Below are 25,687 nucleotides of genomic sequence, written 5' to 3' on the forward strand. Positions count from 1 at the left end.
GTAAGCTCAGAATGGAGGATTGCACCAGTAAGCGGAATGAGGTTGCGTCAAAGTACTTTCTGATAGTTCTTAGTTTCCATAAGGCAGAGAAGCCTTTTCTGACTAGTAAGCCAGTGTGAGTTTCAAGGGTGAGGTTGCGGTCTAGTGTCACTCCCAGAATTTTTATGGAATTTGTGATAGGAAAGACTTGACCGTTCAAGGAGATTGTTGAATCTTTGATTTTGTCGTTTGGACTTGCCAAGAAGAATTTGGTTTTTTCTGAATGGAGTTTCAATTTGAAATCGGCCATCCATAGTTCGATTTGCTTTAGGATAGATGCCAGATGATTTTTTGTCTCAGGAGTTACGTTTGTTAGGGGAAAGACTATGGTAATGGCGTCAGCATAAATGTAGAATTTGATTTTCAAGCTTTGCAATAGGTTCCCTAGTGCGGCCAGGTAGATGTTGAACAGTGTGGGGGACAGGGGAGAGCCCTGCGGGACTCCACATGCGTTTACCGCAAAGCTGTCATAATAGTTCACAACAGTGTACAAGTTTCCTTTATTACTACCTTTATTTAGGTCTTGTGTCACCCCTACTTGCACTATTAGATTTGGTTCAAAAATATTTTATAGATATATAGGAATGGCTGAAGATAATTTACCACCTATTCTTAGAATTCAGTATACTGTACATCCTTCCCTAGAAAGTCTGTAAGAGGATATTGATCCTCAAGTCTGCATATTGATCTCCTTGGCAAAGGAGATCAATATGTGCAAAAATGTGATGGATTTCCTGGAGACTGCGCCTGCATTAGACTTAGTTAACCAGGGACTGAAACTAGTGGTCACTTATGACATATGAATGAGCACTACTCAAATTTTCCTGATCTTTCTAAAATGATTGAAAAAAGGGAAACATGGATATTTGATGTATAAACCAAGAGTTCTTGGCCTGGGAGCATCATTTTCTTTTCTTTTTTTGAGTTCTAAACAGAATTAGGATTACTAGGCTAAAATTAAATAGTTGTCTTGCTGTTTAGCTGGCTGTAGGAATTCCTGCTGAGATTCTTCATGTGGTGCAGTATTATTCCTTTATTAGTTCCTATTCTTCACCCTGTGTATTGTGGATTAACAATTGTAATCCTTGGGGTTAGCAAATAGTGGTCATTATGCAATACATACCGTATTTTTCGCTTCATAAGATGAACTTTTTTTCCCACCCAACATTGGGTGGAAATTTCGGTGCGTCTTATGAAACGAAGGTAACTTTTTAAAAACATCCCCACCCACCCCGTTGTACCTTTTCAAAATGTCCCACTCGTTGGGGGTACGCAGGCTGACTGCCACCCGCCTGCCGTCAATGCTCCCTGCTGGCCGCCACTGCATTGCAACTCCAGGAAGGGAAGGGCCAGCGTGCCACGCCGGACACTGCCTTCCTCCTTCCCTGCTGTGCTAAAGCCTGCCTGCCCTCTGCCGATTCCTCCTCCTCTGGCCCGGGAGTTGAGGTGCAGCAGTGGCGGACCCGGGCCAGAGGAGGAGCAATCAACGTAGGTTAGGCAGGTTTCATCAGCGCGGCAGGGAGGAAGGAAGGCAGTGTCCGACGCGGCAGGGAGGACAAAGGCTTGAAAGGCAGTGAGGGGGAAGAGGCACAAACTTGGGACATGGTAGGGGGGAGAACGAAGGACAAAGGCTAGAAGGCAGTGAGGAGGCACAAACTTGGGACATGGGAGGTAGGTAGGTCAAAGAATAAAGGCTGGAAGCCAGTGAGTGCGAGGGGGTATTAACTCGGGACATGGGAGGGAGGTAGGTCGAAGAACAAAGGCTGGAAGGCAATGAGTGAGAGGGGGGCACGAACTTGGGACATGGGAGGGAGGAAATAGAAAGGGACAATTGTTGGGCCTGAGTGAAGAAAGGAAGGAAGGAGACTCATGAAATCACCAGACAACAAAGGTAGGAAAAATGATTTTATTTTCCATTTAGTGATCAAAATGTGTCAGTTTTGATAATTTATAACTGCTGTATTGTGTGTATATGAGAAATTATAGAAACAGCCTGGCAGAGAAGGGGAGACAGGGTGCAGAGCCAGGCAGGGAGTGTGGGGTTGGGTGCAGAGCCTGGCAGGGAGTGAGGGGGGCTGGGTGCAGAGCCTGGTATATATTAGTACACAATTTGGCTCAGAATGTTTTTTTCTGGTTTTCCTACTCTAAATCTAGGGTGCGTCTTATGGTCCAGTGCGTCTTATGGAGCGAAAAATACGGTATATGTAAAAAGAATGTCTTCTGCTGAGGAAAAGAGCAAGAGTGGGTCTGACAGAGGGTCCAGATCTAGTCTATCCGAGGTCTGAAAAGAAAGGGAAGGAGGAGTTTGCTGCAGAAATGCAGAACTACCTTTCATAATAATTTTCTCTTTTTTATAGAGAGAGACAAGGAAGGATCCAAAACAGCAGGTTGAAGAGTTGCTAGTGGCACTAACTGCAGCAAAATAGCATGTATAAGGGGAGCCTGTGGAAATGATATAATTAGTCAAAATTGTAACTGGAGTATCCAGTATGACAGTAGGAAAGGGCTGCGAGGCCAGTAGCACTGCCCACAGGAGGTCTCCCTGCTTCACATTTGCGCCTCGGAGCAGCCTTGGGCTGGTTTTGCTGGGTCTATGCTGCCTTAGTCGAAACTGGAAGAGAAGGTGTACTGCCTGCTTCCCCCCAGTCAAAAGCTTCCTTTTACTGCCAGCCACGCTCGCCGCTTTTTTTTTTTTAATAGCTACAGCTACAGCGATGTGCTTCACTCCCCTGGTGGTACCTTACATGGGCCCTGAGGGGGAGGAGCAAACGGCGAGGAATATGGCCTTGAAGATCTTCCTGCACCAATTGGCGCGAAGTGCCGCTGTAGAGCCACTACTAATTGAAGAAGATGTCTTTGCGATGTTTTAGTGACTGCTGACTTACAGTGTTGAAAACAAGGAATAAGTGCCTGCCCCCGCAGAGCCTTTCATGGGCCCTGAGGAGGAGGAATTACGAACGTTAGCAGCCTCGGCGAGCTTGCAACACCAACGGCGGGAAGTGAAGCTGGGATAAAGCCGCCATCAATCTGCCTGCCCCTGGCCCTGAGGGAGAGGAAGAATAACTGATGTGAGTGGCCTTGGCAAGCTTCCAGCACCCTTAGCGGAAAGCAAGGCTGGGATATAGCCACTGTCCATCTGTCAGTCTCTGCGGTTCTTACTGCTGCCGCTGAAAGGAGGCTGTCTGTTGTTTTTTTTTTTAATGGATTTAGTTATTTCTTTGTAGTTTAGATTCATTTTCTTTCTTGATCTCATTCTCTTTATTTTATGTTTTTAGTCACGCAAGGCAGAAGGGGAGAGGTATGACCTGAAAACCTGATAGGCTACAGGGTGGAACTCCACAGGCAAGGTGGCTGCACATGCCCAGTAGATGGGAGAAAAAAAAAATCTACTGTAGCTAGGGGGCGTTCCACGAGACAGGCTCAGTGCAGGGACTTCACCATCAAGTGGGGCTGCATTACCCTGATTGTCTATCGTAGAAAGCCAATATTTGTATGGTTATTTATTTTTAATGTATGTATCTGTGTATTTTATTGTACGTGTGCTTTTGGAACCCGATTTGTATAAAGTAGGATATAAATAAAAAAGCATGAACCATAAATACATACATACATACACACAAACATACAAAAGATAACTAGCAAAACAAACATACAAGGCAGACACACAATTACATGCAGAGAAGTTGAAAATAATTCCAAGAGTCATTCTTTGCATGCTTTTCTCACTTGTTAAAGAGCCACAACTGGTGTCTCAAGCAGTGGTGATATTTTTCTATAGCATACTTGATCAGAGCTGAAGGCACAATGTGTGTTAGATAACGCTCCTCTCTTTAAAACAATATCCAAGTATGGATGTTTGGAACATGATTAATACCGATTAATTTCAGATGAATAATAATTTTATTATACCTGACAATCATATAGAAAGAGGACAAGTCTGCCTTTCAGGTCCCCTTTTTTTTGCTAAGAGTTCTCTTTATTTTCTGCCCCTAATGAGATTCTCTGTTCTTGTCCATGTGATGTAAGAGGCCCATTACTCCTCTGTGTTCTATGATAGGACCCTTGCTCTCTCAAGTTTGACTTTTCCCATCTTCTGTTGTCCCAGGTTTGACACTGGCTCTGCCAGCTCCCAGGACCTCTCCTCTCAGCAGTGGCATTTTCCTGGGCTTCAGTGTTTGATGCTGTGATGGTGTCAGTATCTTTCTCTACTAAAATAGGAGCCCGGTTTCTGTCATAAGTGGTGGAAAGGTCCAGCTTGTATTTCTGATCACACAGTTCCCACTTCTCTGGTTTCCTGCAATAATCTCTTCGATCTCTAGAATAAGTAGATGCACTTATTCTGCCTCTCTGTGGAGCAATGTTAGCCATCCTAGGGGAATGGTACTGACCTCTGAAGCCCTCTCTCCCCCTTCTGGCTTGGCTGCACTGCCTCTGTGGATTTGTTGCATTAGGAGCAGTTTCTGGTAAATTGGATTCTTTCCTGAAGGGTCTTGTCATATGTACAGAAGGATCCACAAGGGGAGAGGTTAATATACCATCTTCCACTGTAGTCTCAGAAGCAGAGGCATCAAGATAAGTTTCAACTTCAGAAGGCTAAGAAAAAGAAATGAAAATAACTATAGTCATACTATGTTCATATTTTTCTCTGCAGAAGAGCTGACCAAGTGATGTACTATGCCCAGTAAAACAAATCAACACAATGATGTATATAGCCACCAAAGTTGCTTACCTTTAATAGGGGCTGTTAAAAAGGCACAAAAAAATTGTTGACTAGATCAAAGCCCCTGGGTGTGGAACCTATCTATAGGAGTTCCCCAGGCAAGTTAGGATACATCATGCTTACATGTCAGGACAAATTTGGAAGACTATGCTTGTGTTCCAATTTGACTGACTAGTAATAGAAACTATTGTAGGGGATGGAGCAGCAGAAGAGCCCTAAAGTGCCTGAGTGTTTCAGATCGTATTTCATAAACTCCTAAGTATCTTGTGCCCACTGATAGTACAAGGTCCATTGGGCTTGCCTCATATTAAAACATGTCTAGGGGATTATATGGACAGTTCAGCCTCTTTCCCCCTTGCTGTAGCCCCTCAGTAGCTGAAAACATTCAGAGAGCATGTAGGGTAGGGAAGATTAGCTTTTAAATGCCTAGGTAAATACATACTGCTTTTGCCTCATTTACAAAAAACAGCTAATCAAAGGAGACAAAGGACAGAGACATTAGTAAGAAGTCTAATTTTATTTTGTTAGTTTTGGGAAATATACCTCTCTGATGTTTTTTTCGGCTGTAAGAAAAGGTTGATCTGTTATGGAGGATGGACTGGAGGGAGAGAGGATCACATTGATCTGGATCTGAAAAGATTACTACTACTAGCAATTTTGAAGGAATCTTCAGTATGCCTACAGAAGGGAGAAACGGGGTAACCTAAAGATGCAGAGAAATTGACTGCTGTTCTGTGTCTGTGCTGTAAAATCTCTGCATATGAGATAGAGACAAAGCAGCAGGAGAAAAAAAGCAGCATGTATAATTTGTTAGAAGCTGTAAATAAAGGATCACACACAGGCAGAGAAACAGACAGACTTTGCTCAAGGAGATAAGGCAGCAAATGGGCAATTGCACACAAGAGAAAAAAATCACCACATGCACAGTTTATTAACACCATGCCTGATAGAAACAGCCATGTTGATCACATTTCCTAGTTATAAGACCTGTCTACATGAGGTTAATGGCCGTCAAATTGATGACATCACAAAGATGAGAATGTTATAATGCCTTTGTATCACTCAATGGTGCAACCTCACCTTGAATACTGTGAGCAATTCTGGTCGCTGCATCTCAAAAAAGATATAGTGGAACTAGAAAAGGTACAGAGAAGACCGATGACGAAGCAAGTGAGTCATGGAGTGATATACTTCATGTGAAATCAGTCACTACCAAGATCTTGTGCCTATGAGATGAGAGACCTTAAAAGTAAGGAGAGCGTTGGGATTTTTAAATTAGACCAAATGTTTTGATGATATCACCAAAATCAACATCAGTACATCCCTGGCCTTTTTGATGACGTATCCAGAATGGCTACCTCTAGAAACCCATGGCGATAGAAGAGACCTCTTAAACATTTTTAAATTAGTACATATGCTTTTAAGCCCCCACTAGGGATCCTTTATAAGTGGATCAAAACATTTGGTGACATCATCAAAAGGGATGGGATGTGGGCAGGACCTCAAAACTTACTGGCTAAGACAGAAGTAGGTGTGGCTGTCACAATTATTCAGAATATTGGTGAAAACCATATAAATTATCCTACCTCTCTTTGACACAGTAGTTTGAGTTGCAATGATCTAGTTCTAAGTGAGTAATGAATGGATTAGTGCTACTAAGTAACTTGGCAGGAGCGGTTAGAAATAGAAATTTACAAATTTACTATTTATCATGTCTATAGCATTGAAAGATATATGCAGCACGGTACATTTAACATGTAATAGACAGTCCCTGCTTAGAACAGCTTACAATCTAATTTGTACGGACGGACGGGGGGGGGGGGGGGGGGGGGGGGGGGAGCGGCGGTTCTTGCAAAGAGAATAAGATGGATCATAGGTATTTTTCTGGTGCATGGGAGTTAGCAGCCTTCACAAAGTAGGCTTTTAGCTTGGATTTGAATACTGCTAGAGACAGAGCCTGACAATGACTCAGGCAGTGTGTTCCAGGAATATGATAAAGCAAGATAGAAGGGACAGAGTCTGGAGTTGGTAATTGAGGAGAAGGTTACAGATAAGAGGGACTTGCCCGATGAATGGAGTTCATGGTGGGGAGAGCATAGGTAGAGATAAGTGAGGAGAGATTTTGAGGGGCTGTAGAATGAATGCAGTTGCAGGTCAGTAAGAAAAGTTTGAATTGTATTCAGAAATGGATGGGGAGCCAATGAAGTGACTTGAGGAGAGGGGTAATCTGAGTATGGTGGCTTTTGCAGAATATAAGTTGTGCAGCAAAATTTTGCAAGGATTGAAGGGGAGAGAGATGGTTGAGCAGAAGGCCTGAGAAAAGCAGGTTAAAGTAATCTAAGCGAGAGGTGATGAGTGTGGAAAAGGGTTTTGGTAATATATTCAGAACGGAGAGGTTGGATTTTGGTAATATTATAAAGAAGCAAAAGGCTTAAGCAATTTGTTGGATCTGAGCAGAGGAGAGAGGAGTCAAATATGACACCAAGGTTACAAGTGGACAAGACAGTGAGGAGGAGTGTAGTCCACAGAAATAGAGAATGGGGAGAGGGATGGGTTTAGACAGAAAAATAAGGATCTTGGTCTTAGCCATATTCTATTTTAGATGGTGGTGAGACAGCCAGGTGGCAATGTTAAACAGGCAGGCTGTGACTTGGGCCTGGATTACTGTAGAGCAGGGGTGTCAAACTAAATCACGTTAAGGGGCCGAAATCTAAAACACAATTGTATCGAGTCCAGTCTCAAGTTTCTTAACTCTTGCCAGCTTCTCCTGTTTATTTGACATTTCATCTTTCTCCATGTACATCATCCATCTTCTCTGTGTTTCTATCCTCCCCTAAGTTTCAGCATGTCCCTTCTGTGTGTCTCTATATCCCTATCACCTCCATATCCAGTACTGCCCCTCTGTGTGTCAGCCCTTCTTATTCAGAATTGTCCCTGTTTCCCTGAGCAACCATGTACAGCATCACCCCATTTGTTTAACGTTGTTACTGATGGAGGGAGGGGTAGTGCACAATAGCTTTATTGTATAAAATTTTGTTCTGTTTAAATAGATGTGTATATATCTGCATAAAAAGTAAAATGGATGATTCATTTGTACAATTTTGATTTTTATTGTTGCAAAGTTGCGTAATCACCAATAGAAAATAGTTATATATAACACTTACTGATTTTTTTCTTACATAACTGATTCTTTCTTATTGTTTGGAGTTCTTTTCCTTTCAGTTTTGTAAACCACCCTATACTGCTTCATCTGACATGCAGGGTAAAAAGTTAGAAATAAAGATAAAGATTTGTGTCTTTATCCCCCAGAATATTCAGCATGGCCTGTGTCCCTACTCCCTCTCTATCCAGCATCACCCTTGTGTGTCCATGTCCCAGTGCTCCCACTATGCTCAGCATTCTCTTTGTGTTCCTATCCATGCCTGGATCCAGCTTCTCCCTTCTGTCTGCTCTCTTTGCCCAATGCTTTCTCTCTTTCTCTCCCTGCCCTATGCGTCTCCCACATTCGTGTGGTCCAGCATCTCTGTCTCTCTCCTTTCTGCCCCCACCCCATCATTTCGCCTCCCTCTTCTCTGCATTCCCTACAGTCTGGCATCTTTTTCTGTCTCTCTTGCTTCCCTCTCCCTCTCCCTTCCAGCCTTCACAGTCCAGCATCTCTTACTTTCGCCCTTCCTCCTTAGTCTGGCATTTTTCCTGTTCCTTTCCTCACAGAAGTCTAGACTTCTTGCTCCCCCTGTCCCCTGAACCATGAATATAAAATGTTAGGTGCCACATTGGGCAAGAGCGAACAAGAAAGGGACCTGGGGGTACTGATAGACAGGACCCTGAAGCCGTCGGCTCAATGCGCAGCAGCGGCAAAGAAAGCAAACAGGATGTTGGGCATGATAAAGAAGGGAATCACAAGTAGATCGGCGAATGTCATAATGCCGCTTCACAGAGCAATGGTCAGACCACACTTGGAGTACTGTATCCAACATTGGTCTCCCTACCTAAGGAAGGATGCAGAGGCGAGCCACGAAGCTAGTAAAGGGTATGGAGAATCTGAGTTACAAAAACGCCTCGGAAAATTGGGATTGTTCACCCTCGAGAAGAGAAGACTGCGAGGGGATATGATAGAGACTTTTAAAATACTAAAAGGATTCGACAAAATAGAGCAAGAAACATCATTATTCACATTGTCAAATGTGACACGGACGAGAGGTCATGAACTGAAACTGAGGGGCAACAGGCCCAGGACAGATGTCAGGAAGTTCTGTTTCACACAGCGAGTGGTGGACGCTTGGAATGCTCTCCCGGAGGAGGTTGTGATGGAGACCACCATTCTGGGATTCAAGGGCAAGTTGGATGCACACCTTCTTGCAAATCACATTGAGGTATATGGGTTAACAAGGTCTTCATCAGGGAAAACCTAGTTTGGCCTCCGCGTGTGCAGGTCACTGGATTAAATGGACCTAAGGTCTGATCCGGTGAAGGCATTTCTTATGTTCTTATGTTCTCTCCCCCACACCCTGCAAGTCTAGTGCATCTCCCTCAGTACCCAACTTGTCCAGCACCTCTTCCTGAGCTTCTCCTTTTCTGCCCCCACCACAGCAGTGCTTCCCCTGGATCCAGTCCCTCTCTTTCACCCTTTCTCAGCATTCTCACCCCCACTGGTCCTTTAAACAATTTTTCTTTGCTGGCATTGTAAGTGCTGCTGCCGCCAAGCAGCCAGAGCTGACTCTTTCCTTTTGCCACATCCCATCCAACAGACACAACTTCCTGTATAAGCATGGGCGGAGTGCGCAGAAGGAAGGGGCTAGTTCTGGTTGCCCTTAAGCGCTGCTGTGACCAATGCCAGCAAAGAAAATATGTTTAAAGGACTGGTGTGTGGTGGGGTGGGAATGCCGAAAAAGGACAAAAGAGAGGGACTGGACTTGCTGGAGGCGGGGTGCTGAATCAGTGAGAGAAGGGAAAACAGAAAGATGCTAAAAAAACAGAAGAAAACCCCCCCCCCCCACGACAGGCAGTTGCAGAGCTGGGGCAGATGTGGAGTCAAACACTGCAAATTCAGAGCAGTGCTGTCAGGGCCTTCAGGGGGCTGTTTGGATTTACAGACCTGCTGATGCACTTTTTTTTCTTTCTTTTTAAAAAAAAACTTTTATGCTCGATGCACTTTGATTGATTGAGCTGCACCAATCAAAAAGTAAACAAACAAAAGAAAAAGTAGGGCTGTAGAGCTGGGGATTCACTGAAGTCCTTCACCGCATTTCATTGCAAGCTAGGAAAGGGTGAGCATGCAGTCAACTAGAGTAACAAGATTAACATTATTTAGACCACGAGTGATAAAAGTTTATTCAAGTTGAGAGCCTATCAAAGGCAGCAACTGAGGAGATCGAGTGGAGATCTGAGGATGACAAAAGAAGTTACATTCAAGTACAGTTGAAGAGTGACTAGAGAATGACACGGGGAAAAAATTTGTCCCCGTCACCACCCCGTCCCTGCAACCACTATCCCCACCCCGTCCCCACGACCACTGTCCCCGCGACTACTATCCTCGCAGCATCCATACAAGCCTCAGTACTGCAATATTTAGCTTATTCCTTCATTATAAATCAAAGTTCTAGCTGCTGAACTAGAGAAAGAGATGTTCAGCTGACAGGGTTTTGTTTATAAATTTTTATAAACACAACTAATATACTACTTTATCCTAAAGCTAAAAGAAAATAAATAAATATAAATTTTTTTTCTACCTTTATTGTCTGGTTTCTGCTTTCCTCATCTTCTCATTCAATTTCTTCCATCCACTCTCTGCATCTTCCATTTGCTCTGTTACTGTGCCTCTCCCTTAACCCCCCTCCCCACCAATTGGTCTGGCACCCATCTTCTTCCCTCCGCTCCCCCATAGTCTGGCATCTCTGTCTTCTTCCCTTCCAGTGTCTTCTTCCCACTCTCTCTTCCCCATTCCCTTCAGCGTCTTCCCCCACTCTCTGTTCCCCATTTCCCTTCAGTGCCTTCTCCCCACTCTCTGTTCCCCATTTCCCTTCAGCGTCTTCTCCCCACTCTTTCTTCCCTATTTCCCTTCAGCGTCTTCTCCCCACTCTGTCTTCCCCATTTCCCTTCAGTGTCTTCTCCCCCGTTTCCTTTCAGTGTCTTTTCTCCACTCTGTCTTCCCCATTTCCCTTCAGCGTCTTCTCCCCCATTTCCCTTCAGCGTCTTCTCCCCACTCTCTGTTCCCCATTTCCCTTCAGTGTCTTCTCCCCACTCTGTCTTCCCCATTTCCCTTCAGTGTCTTCTCTCCACTATCTATTCCCCATTTCCTTTCAGCCTCTCCACCCCCCTTCAGTGTCTGCTCCTTTCCTCCACCACCCTTCCCTCTCGCCACCTCACCGCCCTTCAGCACCCCTCTCGCGGCCCCCTCCCTCCTTCCTACCTACCCGAATCTATCTATCTCTCTCTCTTCCTCCCCTTTACCTTTGCGGCGCGTTTTGAGTAACTTTTTCACAAAGCCGTCGAAGTCTGCAAGCAGTAGCGTGCGTGTGTGGGCGAAAGCTTCTCTTCTGACGCAACCGGAAGTTGTGTCAGAGGAGAAGCTTATGCCCACACACGCACACTACTGCTTGCAGGCTCTGATGGCTCTGTGAAGAAGTTACTCAAAACCGCGCCGCAAAGGTAAGGAGGAGGGAGACAGATTCGGATAGGTAGGAAGAAAGGAGGGAGCAGTGTGCGTTCCTTCCCTTAACTGCGGGGACAAGGCCATTCACCGCTCCACGGGTCGGTGGATGGCCTTGTCCCCGTACCCACAGTGAGTACTTTTTCCCCCTCACCATTTCGGCGGGTAACAGCCACCATGTCATTCTCTAATAGTGACCCTCATCAATGGACTGTTCTAACCATGAGAGAGAACATGCATAACCTATGTAATAAGGATTTTGAAGAATTCTTGCAACAAAGTCTGACTTCCATTGGTGAATAACATCATCTCCTAGAATTAAAATGTGATTGTAGTGAATGGCAATAAGAAGAATTCTTTCAAGAAATGGAAAAAGGGCAAAACCGAGGAGAACTGCAAAGAACACAGGAAGTATCAAAAAGAATGTCACCTTGTGGTTAGAAAAGCAAAAAGAGAATATGAAGAGAGGCTAGCCAGGGAAGCACGAAATTTCAAACCATTTTTCAGATATGTTAAAGGGAAGCAGCCGGCTAGGGAGGAGGTGGGACTGCTGGATGACGGAGATAGTAAGGGAGTGGTGAAGATGGAGAAAGAAGTGGCAGAAAGACTAAACATGTTCTTTTCGTCAGTATTTATAAACACATCTAATATACTGGAACCTGAACAAATCTTCAAAGGAGACCAAGCAGAAAAATTAACATCCATGGAAGTAAGCCTCAAAGACGTACACAGGCAGATAGAAAAATTAAAAACTGACAAATCACCGGGCCCGGACGAAATCCACCCTAGGGTACTGAAAAGAACTAAAGGAGGAAATAGCGGAACTACTACAGCAAGTCTGTAATCTATCCCTGAAAACAGGCGTGATCCCGGAAGATAGCCATTTTTAGCCCATTTTTAAAAAGGGATCGAGAGGTGACCCGGGGAACTACAGACCGGTAAGTCTGACCTCGGTTCCAGGGAAAATGGCGGAAGCACTGATAAAAGATAGCATCGAGGAGCATCTAGAAAGGAATAAACTTATGATAACAAGCCAACATGGCTTCTGCAAGGGAAGATCGTGCCTGATGAACTTATTGCACTTCTTCAAAGGAAATAACAAACAGATGGACAAAGGGGACCCCATAGACATTGCATACTTAGACTTCCAAAAAGCCTTTGACAAGGTACCCCATGAACTTTGGAAATTGAAGAACCATGGGGTGGAAGGAGACGTACACTTGATGGATCAAGAATTGGTTGGCAGGTAGGAAGCAGAGGGTAGAAGTGAAGGGCCACTACTCGGACTGGAGGAGGGTCACGAGTGGTGTTCCGCAGGGGTCGGTGCTTGGACTGCTGCTATTCAATGTATTAATAAATGATCTAGAAACAGGGACAAAGTGCGAAGTAATAAAATTCGCAGACGACACCAAACTATTTAATGGGGCTAGGACTATAGAAGACTGCGAAGATTTAAAAAGGGACCTGAACAAACTAGGGGAGTGGGCAACGAGATGGCAGATGAAGTTTAATGTAGAGAAATGTAAAGTCTTGCACGTAGGAAACAGAAACCCAAGGTACAGCTACACGATGGGAGGGCTGTCATTGAGTGAGAGTATCCAAGAAAGAGACTTGCGGGTAATAGTGGACAAGACAATGAAGCCGTTGGCACAGTGCGCAGCGGCCGCTAAGAAAGCGAATAGAATGCTAGATAGCGAATAGAATGCTAGATATAATCAAGAAGGGTATTACAACCAGAACAAAAGAAGTTATCCTGCCGTTGTATCGGGTGATGGTGCATCCGCACCTGGAGTACTGCATCCAATATTGGTCACCGTACCTAAAGAAGGATATGGCGATACTCGAGAGGGTTCAGAAGAGAGCAACACGCTTGATAAAAGGTATGGAAAACCTTTCATATACTGTAAGATTGGAGAAACTGGGGCTCTTTTCCGTGGAGAAGCAGAGACTTAGAGGGGATATGATAGAGACTTACAAGATCATGAAGGGCATAGGGAAAGTAGAGAGGGACAGATTCGTCAAACTTTCGAAAACTACAAGAACAAGAGGGCATTCGGAAAAATTAAAAGGGGACAGATTCAGAACTAATGCTAGGAAGTTCTTCTTCACCCAGAGGGTGGTGGACACCTGGAATGCGCTTCCAGAGGGCGTGATAGGACAGCATACGGTTTTGGGGTTCAAGAAGAGATTGGATGATTTCCTGAAGGAAAAGGGGATAGAGGATTACTATACAGGTCATCGACCTGATGGGCCGTCGCATGAGCGGGCTGCTGGGCATGATGGACCTCTGGTCTGACCCAGTAGAGGCATTACTTATGTTCTTATGTTTAGCCATGTCTTAGTATGATACAGCTTTATATGGACAAGTACCATCTATATAAATGTGCTTCAACCTGGACTATACGTGATAGTGTGTTTTGAAAACACACTATCACGTATAGTCCAGGTTGAAGCACATTTATATAGATGGTACTTGTGCATATAAAGCAATACTAGTAAATATTTTTCTGGACATTTAAACGATTTTGGCCACAAAAGATTAGTATGATACAGGACATATAAATGGTGATATAAAATGGGGTCCTAAATAGAGAAATATTTAGAAGGTACCTCTAGGGTTTAGCCTAAGACAAAAGTCCTGAAAGTACACTTACTAGAAATAGACACAATGATGGCAGATAAAGACCATATGGCTAATCCATTCTGCCTATCCATATCAATCACTAGGTTCTACAGTGTTTTCCTCTCCCTAAGAAAGCCTATGTTTTATCCTATGCTTTCCTGGATTCGGATAAAGTTCTCATATGTACTTCCTTCGCTGGGAGATGGTTCCATACATCTATTACCCTTTTTGTACAGAAATAGTTTGATTACTTCTGGGAGTTTGACCTGCATCAGAAACAGATGACCCAGAGACCATCACCCTGTGATGCCTAGTAATTCTGCTTCATTTGTCTATGTATCTGCACCATCTAATGGAGTTAAAGAAACACTGAACAGTATAAGGCAGCACCAGCCCCTATAATAGGAGTGAAGTCAACTCAGCTTTTTTTTTCATTCTTCATTTGCTGGCAGAGAGACAACTATTTGGACTGATCTTGCATGGACAGTAAGGAATGTACATCACGAGCACTCATTGATCAAATCATAAAAACTAGAATGGTCCTTAATTAGAAAAACATATACCTTAAGGCAGGAGAGGCATGACTACAAAAATGACAATACTTAAAATGGATACTCCCTAAAAGTATTTTGAAAAGCATTTTCAGCTAACACTGAAAACTATGAACTAGCTTGATTTCTAAGCTGGAGGAGTAGAAGACTGTTTTAAGTTTTGTTTAATCTTAACAACTGCAGCCATTTTAAAAACATAAGCCTTGCCTTTTATAATCTGATGTTTAATGTGCTCTCTCATGGCTATGACACTCCACTGATGAGGGTCATTATTCAACTGTACCCGAATGTAACTTGCTTTGAAATATTACTAAAAAGACAGAACAAATTTAAATAATATAAATATTAAAGTGTTTATAAAAGAAAGCTATCAATGAGACCTTGATAGCAGTACATCTGTCTCTCACCGTTTGCAAGCTGATGAAGTATCGGTTCTTCTCTGCCTCAGGATCAATGATCCCACCCTTTGCTTGCTGCCGCTTGTAAATTTGTAGCAGTTCTTGCTGGCGCTGCTTTGTCTGGGCATTAGGACAGTATTCTTCCTGGCATGGGAAAAAAGAATGAAAGACACAAAGACAATTATGAATATTTCTAAAGCTCATGTGAAGCATAACTATATAATGAACAATTGAAGGGACAGGTAAAATGTGGTAATAATAAAGCATGCTTTTCTTCAAATTTAAAAAATTATACATACACACAACTTGATCAAAACAACGAGATTGGAAGATTAGATTTTTACCTCGATAATCTTCTTTCCAATAGAAAGAGATGTGAGTCTTGACAAATGGGTTACTTCTACACCTGCAAGGATTGCAGAAAGCATCATCTACTTTTTTTTTTTTTTTAAATTCCACCTCCTTGTGTAACTGGGCAGTGTCTCACTAAAGTAATGGATAACCCCTAAGGAGAAGGAAAATATAAAGGAAGGCACAGGGAACTCCTCAAGTCTTTTCTGCTCTGCACAACATTTAATCAAACCAATAGACCCCTCCCCTCCCTCCATCTGCCCCATCTACTAACCTCCCCTCAACATCTGCTACACTCTCCTTTCTCTGAGATCACCAAGGAGGAAAACACACACCTTCTCTCATCCCCCAAATCAATTTCCTGCTCCTCCGATCTTATTTCCACTCACCTATGTTAACTCGCCCTCTGTCATCCCTCCTCTCTATCACATCCTCAACCTATCGCTCTCCCTTGCAACTGTCCCTGATGCCTTCAAACATGCTGTTGTCACACCCTTCCTCAAGAAAACCTCACTGGACCCCACGTGTCCCTCCAACTATTGCCTCATCTCCCTCCTGCCTTTCTTATCCAAGTTACTTGAACATGCTGTTCACTGCCGCTGCTTGGACATCCTCTCATCCCATGCTATTCTAGGTCCACTTGAGTCAGGCTTTCACCCGCTGCATTCCACGGAAACTTCCCTTACTAAAGTTTCCAATGACCTGTTCTTGGCCAGATCCAAAGGCCTCTACTCTATCCTCATCTTTCTTATCTGTCTGCTGTCTTTTGATACTGTTGATCACCTCCTACTCCTTGATACATTGTCTTTGTTGGGATTCCAGGGTTCTACCCTCTCCTTGTTTTCTTCTCACCTGCAGTGTATGTAATGGTGGTTCCTCTTCCAAAGCCTTCCTGCTATCAATTGGTGTACCTCAAGGCTCAGTCCTGGGACTGCTCCTTTTCTCAATCTACACTTTCTCACTTGGAGCGATTATCTCCTCCCACGACTTCTAGTATCACCTCTATACTAATGACTCCCAGATCTATATCTCTGCGCCAAATATCTCTACTGAAACCCAGACCAGTATGCCTGTCCGACATTGCCCCTGGATGTCTCACCGCCATCTAAAATTGAATATGGCTAAAACAGAGTTGCCCATCTTCCTGCCTAATCTCACCTCTCTGCTTTTCTCACTCTCCATCTCTGTGAACAATACTCTCATTCTTCCTGTTTTGTCTGCTCATAATCTAGGGGTCATCTTCGACTCCTCTCTCTCCTTCACCGCCCAGATACAACATATCGCTAAAACCTGCCGCTTCTTCCTCTATAATATTATCAAAATCCAACCCTTCCTCTTTGAGCACATTACCAAAACACTTATCCATGCCCTCATCACCTCACAGATTACTGCAACTTGCTACTCTCAGGCCTTCCACTTAGCGATCTCGCTCCCCTCCAATCCTTCCAGAATTCGGCTGCATGACTCATATTCTGGGAGAGCCGCTTTACTCATATTACTCCTCTCCTAAAACCACTTCATTGGCTTCCAGTTCGATTCCTAATACAATTCAAACTCCACTTACTGACCTACAAATGCACTCACTCAGCTGCCCCTCACTATTTCTATTCAATTCACTTATCTCCTCTGGGTAAACCTGGCAAGAGGCAGAGAAAAATGCTTGTATCTAGGTGTGGTATACAGACCCCCAAGACAACTGGAAGACATGGACGCAGAATTAATTGAAGACATAGAGAATATCACTCTACGAGGAGAAGCTGTACTGCTAGGGGACTTCAATATGCCTGATGCAGACTGGAACTCATTTTCAGCGACAACCAGCGGTAGCAGGAGGCTCTTAACCACCATAAAGGGAGCACGTCTCAAACAAATGGTAACGGAGCCCACTAGGGCCCAGGAGATCCTCGACCTGGTACTCACCAATGGAGAAAGCGTCTCAGAGGTCTCAGTAGGAGATACGCTAGCCTCCAGCGACCACAACATAGTATGGTTCAACCTTAGGAAAGGCTTCCCTAGATCAAACACGAAAACAAAGGTACTCAATTTCCGGGGCACAGACTTCGCACACATGGGAGATTTCGTCCATCGGACGTTGCAGGACCAAGCGGAGACCGATGATGTAGAAGCTAAGTGGTTAACACTGAAATCAACCATACATGAAGCAACTAGCCGCTTCATAAAATCAGTAAATAAACGACAAAGAAACAATAAACCCCAATGGTTCACCGCAGAGATCTCGCATCTCATTAAGGAGAAGAAAAAAGCGTTTCTCTCCTACAAGCGCATGGAGAAAAGAGAGGCAAAGGTAGAATATAGGACCAGGTCTACAGCGGTCAAAATGGCAGTTAGGGAGGCAAAACTTCGAGTGAAAGAAATTCTGGCAAAAAACATTAAAAAGGGGGACAAATCCTTCTTCAGGTATATTAGTGACAGAAAAAGGAACACAGGCGGGATAGTACGCCTTAGAAGACCGGACGGAAGTTACGTGGAAGCAGATTCCGATAAAGCTGAACTACTGAATGAATACTTCTGCTCGGTCTTCACCTGTGAGGCACCGGGACACGGTCCGCATTTGAAGGCAACACAAAGCACAGAAGACCCGTTTCAGAATTTTGAGTTCACACCAGGTAAAGTTTACAGTGAACTGGCAAGACTCAAGGTGAACAAAGCTATGGGACCAGACAATTTGCACCCAAGAGTGCTCAGAGAATTGAGCGATGTCCTGGCGAAACCGTTGGCTGAGCTATTCAATCTCTCCCTAAGTAAGGGGAAAGTTCCCCTGGACTGGAAATTAGCTAATGTCGTTCCTCTGCATAAAAAGGGTTGCAGGGCAGAGGCTGCGAATTATAGACCGGTGAGTCTCACATCAATAGTGTGCAAACTCATGGAAACACTAATTAAAAGCAAATTGGGCACGATCTTGAATGAAGGGAATCTTCGGGATCCCAGTCAGCATGGATTCACCAAGGGTATCTCATCAGCTTCTTTGACTGGGTAACAAGAAAGTTGGACTTTGGAGAGTCTTTGGACGTCGTGTACCTGGACTTCAGTAAAGCTTTTGACAGTGTCCCACACCGCAGGCTGCTAAGCAAGATGGAATCGATGGGGTTAGGAGAGACACTAACTGCATGGGTCAATGATTGGCTGAGTGGCAGACTTCAGAGGGTGGTGGTTAATGGTACCCTCTCTAAAACATCGGAGGTGACCAGTGGAGTGCCGCAGGGCTCGGTCCTGGGTCCACTCCTTTTCAACATATTCATAGGGGATCTGACTCAAGGGCTTCAAGGTAAAATAACACTATTCGCCGATGACGCCAAACTATGTAATATAGTAAGTGAATGCAGTTTACAGAATTATATGGCGCAGGACCTGCTTATATTGGAAAGTTGGTCCTCAACCTGGCAGCTAGGCTTCAATGCTAAGAAATGTAAGGTTATGCACCTCGGAAGCGGAAATCCATGCAGGACGTACTTCTTGAACGGAGAAACTTTAACTAGGACTTCAGCAGAACGAGATTTAGGAGTAATCATCAGTGCAGACATGAAAACTGCCAATCAAGTGGAGAAGGCTTCATCTAAGGCAAGGCAGATATTGGGTTGTATCAATAGAAGTTTCGTCAGCCGAAAGCCTGAAGTCATGATGCCGTTGTACAGGGCCATGGTGAGACCTCATCTGGAGTACTGTGTGCAATTCTGGAGGCCACATTACACTAAAGCTGTGCGCAGAATTGAATTGGTTCAGCGGACGGCCACCAGGATGATCTCGGGGCTCAAGGGTCTCTCGTACGAAGAGAGACTGAACAAATTGCAGCTCTACACTCTCGAGGAACGTAGGGAGAGGGGAGACATGATCGAAACATTTAAGTACCTCACGGGACGTGTCGAAGTGGAAGATGATATTTTCTTTCTCAAGGGACTCTCAGCCACAAGAGGGCACCCGCTCAAACTCAGGGACGGAAAATTTCATGGCGACACCAGAAAGTATTTCTTCACAGAGAGAGTGATTGATCATTAGAACAAGCTTCCAGTGCAGGTGATCGAGGCAGACAGCGTGCCAGACTTTAAGAATAAATGAGATACCCATGTGGGATCCCTACGAGGGTCAAGATAAGAAAATTGGGTCATTAGGGCATAGACAGGGGGTGGGTAAGCAGAGTGGGCAGACTTGATGGGCTGTAGCCCTTTTCTGCCGTCAACTTCTATGTTTCTATGTTTATGATCCCCCCATACCCACCCCGTGAGCTCCGCTCTGCTGGTAAGTCCCTCCTATCTGTGCCCTTTTCTTTAACTGCCAATTCCAGACTCCATTCCTTCTGCCTTGCTGCACCATATGCTTGGAATAAGCTGCTTGAATCCCTACGGCGGGCTCCGTCTCTGGCAGTGTTCAAGGCCCGTTTAAAAGCACACCTCTTTGAGAATGCTTTTGACTCCTAACTCCTCTCACCTTGTGATCTGCATCCCCTATCCTCTATATCATGTTTGTCTGTCTAAGTTAGATTGTAAGCTCTTCCGAGCAGGGACCATCTATAAATGTCAAAATGTACAGTGCCGAGTACACCTTTCAGCACTATATAAGTGATATGTAATAGTAAAAAAAAAAAAAAAAAAAAAAAATATATATATATATACAAACAAGGCACCTCCCCGAGTGCAACCAGCACTAACATTTATTCAAAACATAGAAACATAGAAAAATGATGGCAGAAAAGGGCCAAAGCCCATCAAGTCTGCCCACTCTAGTGACCCTTCTCCTTGATTTTGCTCACCACCCCCTGCCCTTACCTCATTAGAGATCCCACATGAATATCCCATTTATTTTTGAAATCTGCCACGCTGTTGGCCTCAATCACCTGCCGTGGGAGTTCATTCCAATGATCGACCACCCTCTCAGTGAAGAAATACTTTCTGGAGTCACCATGAAATTTCCCTCCCCTGATTTTCAGCGGATGCCCTCTGGTGGACAAAGGTCCCATAAGACGGAAGATATCCTCTTCCACCTCGATACGACCCGTGATATATTCAACTCCTATAGTCTCCCCTAAAGGTTGCATCACCTGCAACTACTACAGATGTAATTCTTAACTACTCAAAGAAATGTACAAACTACTCCCTAAATACTTCTAATCTCTGGACAAATCATTTGTAATCCGCACTGAACCGCAAGGTAATGGCGGAATAGAAATCCCTAATGTAATGTAATGTCTATAGAGCTAACTTCTAGCTCTTTATACTTGTTGAATCGAAGAACAGTAATCATCTTCATATTTTCTTAGAAGCTCACAGACCATCTGGAGATGCACATATGTTTGAGACAAAAAGCAGGCTAAGCAACAATCTGACAGGGCAGGCCATCAACATTTGCATCTCTTTCTACTAGAAAGAAGATTATTGAGGTAAGAACCTAATCTTCTCTTCCAGAGCAAAAGAGATGCGAGTCTTGACATGTGAGACATATCAAAGCTGTCTGCTGAGTCTAGGGTGGGGTAGCACAGAAGACTCAGATGTGGTGTCCATTTGTGTTGACATGTTCACTCTGTAAAACTTTGGAAAATACAGGAAATGGGCTATGTAACTGCCCTACAGACCTCCTTGAGTAGACCAGCCTGGGATTCTGCCTTTGAGGATGCCACTTCTATTGGAATGTGCCTTCAGGGAGATTGTTGACTTGTTTACCATAGCCAATGTAAGCAGACAAAATGGTCATGCAGATCCATCTGGAAATAGGAACCTTGGAGGCTGGCTTTCTCAGTCTGCAAGGACTGGTAAGCACAAAAAAAAATGCTCTGAAAGATGAAAATCATTTGTCACCTCTAGATGACGGAGAACTCTCCTCACTTCCAATAATGCCAAAACGCTATCAGTTTTCTTTCCACCTGTTGCGTGAAATACAGGCAGTTGGACCTCCTGATCGACATGGACCGTAGACACCACCTTTGGCAGAAAGGAGGGCACTGTGCGAAAAGAAATACCCACCTCTGTAAATCGGTTCCTTATATAACAGAGACCAACATGCCAAGACTCTTTTTGCCAAGGCAATGGCTACCAGGAAAACTGACCTATCAGGTGCATCAGTGATGCCTCTTGTAAGGGCTCATATGTGACTTTATTAAGGGCCCGCAGCCCAATGTTAAGTTCCACGTTGAAATGGTTGTCGCAGAGGAGGATGCAAACACAATGCCCCTTTCAGAAACCTGGACACATCCATATGGCCAAAGAGCCCTTCTCCAGATGGCCCTGAAGCATGAGAGGCTTGCTACCTTTACCTTAAGGGTGCCAACTGAAGAGATGGTAGGACCGTGGAAACTAGAGCCCTAATAGGCTCTATCTTCTGTTCTGCATACCAGCGCTGAAAGTCTTCCAAACCTCAGCAAAGGCTGCGACTGTAGTTAGTTTCTTAGATTGTATTAGTGTAGCTATGTCCCTCTATGAGTAACCTTTGCCATAAACCCAAAGCATTCCAAACTCTCCAGGCCAATTGGACCCTGTGGGAGTAGCGCTGGGTGAAGTAGCAGTCAGGAACTCATCCTGCTGTAGCTGAACTAGATCCACATACCATGGGCAGTGCAGCCAATCTGAGGCCACAAGAATCACCATCCCTTGATGGGTCGCTATTCTTTCAACCTATCACTGGCCATGGGGGAAAAAGTACAGCCGTTGCTTCATTGGTCACAGCTGATTCAAGGTGCCTATGCTGTGTTTCCCGGCTCAATTTTATGGCTGAAGAATTGAGCAGCCTTCTTGTTGCCTGCTGATGCCATTAAATCAAACTTTGGTCTCCCACAGCGCCTTACAATTTTTTTGAAAGCGCTCTGGGATAAGGACCACTCTCCTGGATCCATAGTCTGGCCACTGAGATAGTGTGCTTGCACATTGTCCACCCCCACTAATTGCATGTCCAAAATAGCTTGTAGATTCAACGGAGCACTCTTGGTGTTGTGGCATTGTCCAAGAAGACCTGACTGCATTGCCATCCAAGGTCTTTTTGAATGACTGCAGCGCTAGGCGATCAGTTCTCAGTTCCAATCTGTTGATGGACTGTTTTCTCTGAGAGGGTAACCATCAGACCTGTTCTGGATGACTCTCACAACAACATTCCTAGTCGGAAAGACTGGAATCTGTCATCAGTATCACCTAGGAGGAAATGTGGAGGCACTCCTTTGGACACCTGTCTCTACCACCAATAGATTCAAGTTTATTAAAAATTTGTTATCCTGCCTTTTTAAATTACAAAGTAGCTTTACAATAAATAAAAAACAGAAAGCAGGGTGTTACAGACATATTAAAATTAGTAACTACATTTTTTGTCCAATAAAGACATTTACAGGGTCTCACAAATAAAACTTACATGAGAGGAAAAAGGGTAGAACTACAATGAACAGAAAGGTAAGAACAGTTAGGAAAAAACGGAAGGAAAGGAGTAAAAATTTAACCTTATTTGCTATCATTGTCACAGAATCTGGGCTAAAAATCCATTTAAATATCCTTAAAAGGACAGTCATACTGCAAACGCATTGTTAAAAAACATTGTTTTTAAGCTGGTTTTGAACTTATCTAATGTACAGATTTCTCTTAAGAACGCCGGTGCTGAATTCCAGAGGGTGGGAGCAGTAACAGAGAAAATATTATTGTGCATAGTACTGATAACTTTTAGCAATGGGATTGTTAGTAGATTTTGATTTGATGACCGGAGAGTACGTTGTGAAGTTAGGGGTACTAGTAGTCTATTGATGAATTCTAGCTGTTCTGTTTGTCTAGTTTTGAAGGTTAGCAGCATTATTTTATAGGTGATGCGATAGGGAATAGACAAGTGAATGGTTGAATTTTTTTGCGTTGAAGATAATTTTGACAGCGGTACTCTGAATAATCTGGAGACATCGCATTTCCTTTTTTTGATTCTCTTAAATACAAGCTTTGACGCGCTTCTACTGTCCAGGTCAATGGCATCTGAAGTGAATCCATCGTCATATATTTTGCCCAAGGTACCACTTCTATGGTTACTACCATTGATCCCAGTACCTGTAGGTAATGCCAAGCTATAGGTGTTTGTATTGCCAGGAACTCTAAAATTCATATTAACATAGTAGATGACGGCAGATAAAGACCCAAATGGTCCATCCAGTCTGCCCAACCTGATTCAATTAAAATTTTTTAATATTTTCTTCTTAGCTATTTCTGGGCAAGAATCCAAAGCTTTACCCGGTACTGTGCTTGGGTTCCAACTGCCGAAATCTCTGTTAAGACTTACTCCAGCCCATCTACACCCTCCCAGCCATTGAAGCCCTCCCCAGCCCATCCTCCACCAAACAGCCATATATAGACACAGACCGTGCAAGTCTGCCCAGTACTGGCCTTAGTTCAATATTTAATATTATTTTCTGATTCTAAATTCTCTGTGTTCATCCCACGCTTCTTTGAACTCAGTCACAGTTTTACTCCACCACCTCTCTTGGGAGCGCATTCCAGGCATCCACTACCCTCTCCGTAAAGTAGAATTTCCTAACATTGCCCCTGAATCTACCACCCCTCAACCTCAAATTATGTCCTCTGGTTTTACCATTTTCCTTTCTCTGGAAAAGATTTTGTTCTACGTTAATACCCTTCAAGTATTTGAACGTCTGAATCATATCTCCCCTGTCTCTCCTTTCCTCTAGGGTATACATATTCAGGGCTTCCAGTCTCTCCTCATATGTCTTCTGGCGCAAGCCTCCTATCATTTTTGTCGCCCTCCTCTGGACCGCCTCAAATCTTCTTACGTCCTTCACCAGATATGGTCTCCAAAACTGAACACAATACTCCAAGTGGGGCCTTATCAATGACCTGTACAGGGGCATCAACACCTTCTTCCTTCTACTGACTACGCCTCTCTTTATACAGCCCAGCATCCTTCTGGCAGCAGCCACTGCCTTGTCACACTGTTTTTTCGCCTTTAGATCTTCGGACACTATCACCCCAAGGTCCCTCTCCCCGTCCGTGCATATCAGCTTCTCTCCTCCCAACATATACGGTTCCTTCCTATTATTAATCCCCAAATGCATTACTCTGCATTTCTTTGCATTGAATTTTAGAAAATGGGTTAACAAGAACTGTGGATGCCATGAGACCCAGAAGACACATCATTTGACATGTTGTGATGGGCTGTTGAGAAGAGACTTGGTTGCAAAGGGAAATCCAAAGTTTTGAGTCTCTGCAAAAGGAGATAGGCACGAGCTTGAGTTGTGTTCAGCAACGCTCCTATGAATTCCAGGGTCTGTGTTGGTTGGAGGTGGGATATTTTGGTTGATGATTGCAAAACCCAAAAGGAGACAAATGATTGAGTTCATTACTAACTGAGCAGTCTGAGGAGAGGATGCCCTATTAACCAGTCATCGAGATAAGGAACACATAAAAGCCATTAGAGCCAAGTGTTGCAGCTACCACAATCAAACACTTTGTAAAAACTCTGGGTACAGATGTTAGGCCAAAGGACAGCACCCTGTACTGAAGATGATGTGTGCTTATTTGAAAGCAGAGGAATCTTCTGTAGGCTGGAAGAATAGGGATATGCGGGTATGCTTCCTTGTGATCCAGAAAGCAAAGCCAGTCATTCTTCTCCAGTAGGGGATAGAGAGCGCCCGGAGAAAGCATACAAAATTTCTCTTTGACTAAATACTTGTTGAAGGCTCAGAGATCGAAGACTGGATGCAGGCTTCCGGTCTTCTTTGGTATGAGGAACAGAACCCCTGGCCCCTCTGCTGAGGAGGAACTGGTTCAATGGCATTGAGCTGCATGAGGGCCGAGAGTTCTTGATGAACAAGAGAAGTCTGCTGTGAGTTGAAAAAGTACTGTTTTGGAGGTCTGTATGGAGGCATTCTTTGAAGACAAAAGGTAGAGCCCTCTTTAGGACTTTTAAAACCCAGATATCAGTTGTGATGAGTGTCCAGCATTTGTGGTAATGGATTAGTTGACCTCAGATGGAATGAAAAGGAGTATGGGATGGTGAAATGGTGGCTAGTCTCTGGAGGAGGGATTCAAAAGGACTAAGTAGACTTTTGCTGAGGTTGAGGTTATGGTTTCTGAGATCTTTGCTGCCTTGGACATTTCTGAAAGGGTTGTTGAGACAAAGATGTTGGCTGTAGATAACGGCGTTTGTAGTAAGTAGACTGATATCTAGAAGTTTAGTATCTCCTAAAAGATTGAGATTTAGAGGATTTAGAAGATAAAGTTTAGAGGACTTAGTAGATAAAATGTAGATAAAGTGGACATGCTCTGCTCATGTATAGTCATTTTTTGAGTGGCTTCCTCAATCTTCTCTTCAAAATGTTCGTCCCCCCCCAGGCAAGAAATATTAGTCTGTCCTGAACATTAGGGTCCAGATCAG

General features: G+C 44.0%; 1 protein-coding gene across 2 annotated transcripts in view; it reads right to left on the reverse strand.

The window, feature by feature from the left end:
• Positions 1–3,920: 3,920 nt before the first annotated feature.
• Positions 3,921–25,687, reverse strand: part of RNF25 (ring finger protein 25) — a 92,925-nt gene continuing 71,158 nt past the window's right edge. For both annotated transcript variants that reach the window (XM_033944788.1, XM_033944787.1), the window contains exons 9-10: positions 14,990–15,124; positions 3,921–4,632 (exon numbers count right to left, since the gene is read on the reverse strand). In XM_033944788.1, coding sequence (XP_033800679.1) covers positions 4,003–4,632; positions 14,990–15,124 — 765 coding nt within the window. In that variant the 3' untranslated portion in view covers positions 3,921–4,002. The remainder of the gene's footprint in view (positions 4,633–14,989; positions 15,125–25,687) is intronic.

Source organism: Geotrypetes seraphini, chromosome 5 (assembly GCF_902459505.1).
Source record: "Geotrypetes seraphini chromosome 5, aGeoSer1.1, whole genome shotgun sequence".
Lineage (NCBI taxonomy): Eukaryota > Metazoa > Chordata > Amphibia > Gymnophiona > Dermophiidae > Geotrypetes > Geotrypetes seraphini.